The 7051-nt window shown below is 43.4% G+C and overlaps 1 protein-coding gene across 1 annotated transcript in view; it reads left to right on the top strand.

The window, feature by feature from the left end:
- Positions 1-269: 269 nt before the first annotated feature.
- The window catches only part of LOC104510873 (engulfment and cell motility protein 1-like), an 11534-nt gene continuing 4752 nt past the window's right edge, over positions 270-7051 (top strand). The window contains exons 1-2 of the mRNA XM_010153261.1: positions 270-346; positions 6085-6162. Coding sequence (XP_010151563.1) covers positions 314-346; positions 6085-6162 — 111 coding nt within the window. The 5' untranslated portion in view covers positions 270-313. The remainder of the gene's footprint in view (positions 347-6084; positions 6163-7051) is intronic.

The following is a 7051-nucleotide window of genomic DNA, read 5'->3' as shown; positions in this document are numbered from 1 at the left end:
TACGTGAAACACTCTTACCTAAAGTAGTCTCAGCAGGCAAGGAAAAGCATACTCTGTTTTTTATTCAGGTGCCTGAGATTTTGTCAAGACTCACTGATTCCTATTTTAGTTGTTTTCTTCCAGCTTTCTTTCTTACAACAGGCTGGAAATGGCAAAGGAGGTGGCAATTTTAACACATTAGTCTTGCGTCTTTTTAGACTCTGTAGCTTTTACATGTCTTGGTCTAATTTTCTGGTTTTTGCTTTTGTTTCTTTATAATGCAGTGCCAGTGGCAGACATAAAAGCTGTTGTGACTGGAAAAGACTGCCCTCACATGAAGGAGAAAGGAGCTCTTAAACAAAACAAGGTATGGTTCTCAAACTGTTACGAACGCGCACCCCGCAGAATACAAAGCTTGTCGGCTTGACCTTCCCTGAAGTAATACGGGCATTTTTCATTCCAGCCTGCCACCTTTCTGTGGATGTGCACGCACTTTATTTTTGCCTCAGACCATTTGAGTTAAGTTATTGGGACAGCCTACCTTCCTTTACCCAGATTTCGTGGCAGATGTGCATTGTGATATGCCCAGAGCACATTAGGGTAGTCTTAAGCAAAGTGGTTTTGACTGGTGCTACAGAGCAGACTAGTGATGACTCTTGGTACCTACTCCCACCTTGTCTCTGATAAATAACTACTTTGTTCTAGCTCTGTTCTCTGATGGGCTCACGTTCAGTGAACACTGGCACATGCCAAAATTGCAATTAATGTCCAGCTGATGATAACTTCAGGTCCAGTCAGATAGAAAACAACTGCCAACAAAAGGATGTAAGGTAAATGCTGCCAGGCAATTAATGAGGTGTATAAGGATATGTTCAGCAGAGTATTTGGGAAAAAAATGTGTAGAAGACAATGGTCAACTTAAATCAGATTTGGACTACCTTTCAGACTTCCAGATCAAGAGATGTAAAATGACAGTAAGGCTTAAACTGTACAGTGCCAGAACCTTGCGGAGTTTTTGTTAGTAAGAACTACTGCCACAGCAAGAAGAAATTGAGTTACTAGCAAAGTCTAACAGCTTTAGTGGTGAAGGTCTTCATACCGTATCGTATGAGGTATGCTCGTAAGATTTCCATGAGGTCATGTCGTCTGACGTTATGGGAAGGAGAGAGACTCTAATGATGTTGTCTGATCTAGAACCACATCCTGAGGTCTGGGAACCAAATCAGAGGCACTGGCAAGGTTGCCCAGAGAAGCTGTGGATGCCCCATCCCTGGAAGTGTTCAAGGCCAGGCTGGATGAGGCTTTGAGCAACCTGGTCCAGTGGAAGGTGTCCCTGCCCATGGCGGGGGGGTTGGAACTAGATGGTCTTTAAGGTCCCTTCCAAACCAAACCATTCTGTGATTTTTAGTTACCTGAAACTGAAAAATTATGGGTCCAACTAGAAAGGTATTTTGATGCTGCTTCAGCCCTTTAAAAATCAAATACATGAGTTTGCTGTTCAAATAAATACTGGAAAAAAACATTCTGATTGGAACCATAGAAAATGAAAAGACCCTGTGAAAACTACATCACACAACTGTCGCAGCTTCATAGCTGAAACTTTTCATTCCTTAACTATATGCGGAGCTTCTTGAGCATTCTTCACATGCGTTTCTCATAAATGTGAGTTGCTTTAAGTCTGTCACAATACCCATCGTCTCCTTTCAGCACTGGCTTTACATGGTTAGAAATGAAAAAGTCAGGCCAAGCCAGGAAAAAAAAAACACCCAGGAGTATTTTTCCTTGTTGATTTTCTGCACTAACACACATGCACGCAGTAGATTGCATACAACTTCTACCTCATGTTACAGCTGAACCATCAACAGCATTTGGCTGGGACGGTTATATGATGCATGTAAAGTATTTTTAGTGCTGCTTTGCCTTAGCACTCGTATGTCGGCACAGAAAGGGAAGATAGGAAGAAGGAAAGCAGTGGGTAGCAGTGATGGAAATGTGTCATCTTTATGGAGCAGTAATGTCTAGGTAGTATTTAAAGCTAAGTAGCAGTGCTGCAGACCAGTTTGTCCTCAGCTATCAGCATCACTCCATTTTCTCACGTAGAATTGCCTTGGAGTGGCATAAAACTTCTGGCTGAGAATGTAAAGATCAAGAGACGGTAGGTAGCATGGCTGTATCTATAGCTGGAGCATTTCATTTATGATCCAAGCAATAATAATTTTTATGTTTTTACTATTTCTGGTGTGGTATTGTGGTGTTGGGTTTTGTTATTATTATGTTTCCTTGATTCCTTGGGGGTTTTTTACCTGCAAATTACAGAATTCGTTAAATCAGTTGTCATTCCAGTCAAATGTTCGTGCACCATACTGCAACTACTTAAGTGACGTCATAGGAATAACACATCATTGTTTGCAGGGTACCAAGTTAATGTGGACAACGAAATGAAAATTTGAGGGGAAAAAAAAGCCAGACACAGAATGCAATTTGGCTGAGTTTGGTGTATGAAACCTTTCACTCCCTGAAATTTCACCATCGATGATATATTTTTAAGAGGTCTTTTCATCCTGTGCTTTCTTTGTACATATATAATGATCACCTTAATGTTTATTCATTGGCAGACAAGGAAATTGAATGGCAGAATGCCACTGCTATGAGCATAGCTGGAATTGGCAGAATGTCCATAACAAAGGCTTCAGCGCCTCCCCGTTTGCCGGCACGTGGCCCTTATTCTTCCAGCAGAACCATTTAGAAATAAATAAGAATTAAACTGAAGTGGAATTTGCATGCCTATGAACTTGGAACAACTTGATAGGAGCGGACCTGAATCCATTGTCATTCATCTTGCATGCGGTTTCAAATTAGGTTTAATTTTGCAGTCCTCATTTCTGACTCTCGAGGAATATTAATGAATTTCAAGGAAATGAAATGTGTTAGGTTTTGCAGCCTTCAAAACAAAGCACGAGTGAAAAATTGGGGAAAAAATACAGCCATGCATTTCTGAGCGTTCTGCTATCACCCTTTGCTTGCTGATGTGTCAGGCTTCAGGCTTGGTGCCTTTTTAGTCAGCAGAAATGGTCCTGCTCACTTCCCTGTTCTCCTTCAGCTTTTCTTCTCTCTTACTTTGTGTTGACTGAGCCAGTTCCCTGCTGCTGCATATATAGATGTTTCTCGGGGCGGAGGGTGGGGGGCAGGCCTTCGGGCTGTGGCAGTCAAACCTGACACAGCTGTGGTCTCAGCCTTCAGCAGACACGGGCGTTCTGAGGCTGTTGACGACAAGAGTAGGCAGAGGGCAGTGAGATCATTCAAGCTGCGTGGGGTCACTCAGCCACAGGCACCTAAAATGCCTGTTGGACAAAAATAGCTTGTCAGTGGCCCACGTGAGGGGCCAGTGGAGACTCCGGGGGAGAGAGGCTCTGGGCGTAGAAGAGCATGCTTCTCCTTGTACCACCTGCAAAACCCTTGCCTGTGGAGTTGAAACCAAGGGGTGGGAAGTGGCCAGCCAGCAGGTGCAGAGCTTCTTTTTCCCTCTTTTTGGTGAAGCTCAAAAAAGAGGCACGTTGAAGGTCTCCATACTGTTACCTTTGACAAACGTCAGGGGAAGGGCAGAGGTCTGAAATGTGTAAGGGTAGAAAGAATTAGGAGTGTCAAGGGAGTGAGTTCAGCAGATTGAGGTGGGGCAGGGGGAAAGCAAAACAAAAAGGGAAGGAACAGATTGGAAGGAGTGGGAGAGAAGGAGAACCAGAGAGCAAATGGTGGCTGGAGTGGAAAATTACTTTGAAAACTGTTGAGAAGTAGGACAGAACAGGGAGGAGAAAATCCCAGCTGGCTGATGGAGACTGACCAGTCGCTTTTCTTCTAGGAATTGCTGATTCCTCAAAATCGCTTGATGGGAATTTAACAATATCGGGGGGGGTGCCTGACAAGTCAGACAGCTCAACTCCTGCGACCACTGTCAGTGAGGAGGGCCAGTTGGCAATTCCAGCTCCTTGGCCTTCCATCTTCCTTGACAGTTTGCCATGTATGAGATGACGGCGGTGCTTGGAAGCTGTATTTTCTGAGCCTTTAGTCTCCAGAGTAACCAGCAAAGAAGCTGAACTGGAGCCATGACTGCCAAACTCCCACTTTACCACATGAAAGGAAACCTGGTGTCCTAAATCTCGGCATTTTGGATTGTCTACCTGACTGGGAATGACCAAACCTGTGTCTCCCTGTGCTATTCCTCTTTCAGGCAGGGCTTTTCACTCCTTTTCCTTTCTTTGAGATGAACAAAAACTTCCATCCCTTGGAACTTCCCAAAGGACAAATATTCAGAGGCTAGGCCTATGGGATTTTTGTTGACCTTCATGAATTTCAGGACCATCGTAGTAGAGCAATACAAGCCCTTTTTTCAATGATATATTTTATTTCACAGAGCCAGTTGCATGACTTGGTGTGTTTGTAAGACTGTGAGGAGATAATGCCAGGTTTGTGTGGGCAGAGGTGAATTTGTTTCTGTAATGAGGGACATTGCTCTTAATAAGGTGTGGCTGAGAGATGTGCCTAAAACACAAAAAGGCTATGTGAGCTGTGAGCCATTTGTTTCCTGAGTGCTCCAGGACTGTTAGTATCTGCAGCTTCCTTGGGGATTTAACACAGGCCTGTGGCCTGGCAATACCGCAAGTTGAACCTGATAACTAAACTCAAGGAAGCCAAGAGCATTTCCCATGGGAAGCCTGATCTCTGATCATTCAAGATTGTCCCTAACGATTGCAGGTTTTACGAATCAGACTCCGCTCTTAATCACACAAGTTCAGAGCAGAAATAACTATTCCTGAAATCCAAAGATCTACACCTGTTTCAGACCAGGAGATGAAGAGCAAATTTCAGGACTAGAAATCTAGAGCAATGTACAGGCTGCAGTCCCCACTGTCAATTCTTCCATTTTAAAACTTCCTACACTAAGTCTAAGAAGCCGTGCTTTTGTCACTGCAGGCAGCGTACGGACTGTTGTCAGCTGAGAGTCAGCAAAGCAACCTGGTCTAGTGGAAGGTGTCCCTGCCCATGGCAGGAGGTTGGAACTAGATGGTCTTTAAGGTTCCTTCCAACCCAAACCATTCTGTGATTCGATTATTCTGTGAAAGGCAATCTGTATTATGGGGCTCAGGAAGCCAAGAATCAAAAAGAACAGGACATACGATACAGACAGTTATGAGTCAGCACTCTCCTCTGTAGCCGGGTCTTTTTTCCACAGAGGTGTCATATCCATGTCAGCTTGCTTACAGATTGCAAAACCCTTATCCTGGTGCTTGTAGAGATGTCTGCAGTAACCCTGATAACACAGCGTCTTTACATGCTCACTGCTGAGCTGTGGAAGTGCATTATTTCATTCAAATTGGATGGCTTTCCCCATAGGAACTCAGGTCCAGGTGGCTTTTAGGGAAGATTAGGGCTTGATGAATTCATTTTGGCACCTTTGAAATTCCAGCTTCAGTGCTGAGGGGAAAAGAAGTTTATCATTTTTTTCCTTTCCTGGGATTCATCTGGGCCTTTATGACTAAGTAACCCAGATAGTTCAGTTTGACTGAGACTTCTGGTTCAGGTAGAGACCACATGACAGAAATCTCTTGAGAATGAATAATTTAATAGATTTCCAGCAGTCAAAAGAGCATAAGTGTATACCAGGAGATTAACTGTCCTAGCAAGATTTTTAACACAGGGAATCAAACCTTGCAGAACTTTGCAAGTTTCGTCCAGGCAGATTGAAGAAACCATGGGTCTTTATGAAGAGTTTGTTGCTAGTGTACTATTATGAGTTGTATTGATCTTACTCCTCGCCATTGGCTAGGTCAAATATAAACTCAAATGCTGAGGTAATCCATGACTGAGTGAGCTACAGTCAGCTGAGGAGGGGTGAGCTTGTTCTGACTGAAGCATCTGTGTTGGGGTTCTCCCTGTGCCAGTCTCTTGCAATGGGCTGCTGCTGCTGCAGTTTTGGCCAGGCAGGAAAGCACTATAACCTGTTTTTCCACTTATTTTTGGGAAATAAGTGGTAGGAAAAGAAAGGCAGACCTGAATGATTTAATGCCTCTCTCATGCAGCATTAATATATGTTTCTTTGTGTTGTTGCAGGAGGTGCTAGAGCTTGCTTTCTCTATATTGTATGACTCGAGTGGCCAGTTGAATTTCATTGCTCCAGACAAGCATGAGGTAAGTCAAGTTCAGAGTACAGAAACTTCTTTAAAGCCCTCTTGGTTTCCTTATGGCAGCAGACAGCTTTGTAAAATCAGAAGAATGTTCATGTTGGAACAGAGTACAAGTCCATCTAAATTTGTGTCATGTCTCACAACAAACTGAAAGCAGAGGGATTGATACAGGAGCAAGACTTTCTGCAATTCTCACGCATATCCTGAGCCACAGAAGGAGCGTGTTTTGTATTTGTACATCATAGAGCACATGGGGTACAAATTAAAGATCAGTATTGCTAAACCCTACTGAAATATGAGCTATGAGTAAGGGAAAGAAGAGAGCTTGGGCAGACCTCGCAGTTCCATAGGCCTTGCTCACCATTTCCTGGTGTAACAAGGATTTCTCTTGGTCTGCTCTGCTTTAGACACTGGAGAATTTTGCTGTGTATTCACTTTAGTGAAGTTTAGTTCAAAACTGATGATTTGTATAGCCAAGCTCTTAAAGAATCACTGCCAGAATAGCTCACCCCCTTATTCTTAGTTTCACGTTGCTTAAGATCGTTATGCTCATTTGTGTTTTCCTGGGATTTGTGTGTCATTTTCAAGCATGTTCATTGCAGAGAAAGATTTAGTGGTCAGTTTTCATGTCAGAGAAAGTAGCAGTAGGATCCCAGGTGCAACGTGCCATTAGAGCTGTAGGTCTAAGCAAAGCATGATTGTCTCCATCCTCCGAACTGAACACGTGTTAGGTGCTTTCTGATATAAATTCTCCTGAAACCCAATCCTAGACTGTTTCAGCTCACAGGAGCAAATGGTCATTACAATCAGCAGATTTCTCAGCTACAGTATAGAACTACAAGTGTATTTAAACCCTTTACCCCTTGTTCTGTCACTCCCACACACTTTTCTCA

The sequence above is a fragment of the Eurypyga helias genome, unplaced genomic scaffold (genome assembly GCF_000690775.1).
Source record: "Eurypyga helias isolate BGI_N326 unplaced genomic scaffold, ASM69077v1 scaffold27926, whole genome shotgun sequence".
NCBI classification, from domain to species: Eukaryota; Metazoa; Chordata; class Aves; order Eurypygiformes; family Eurypygidae; genus Eurypyga; species Eurypyga helias.
Note: the sequence above shows the minus strand (reverse complement) of the source record. Positions and strands in the feature narration are given on the sequence as shown.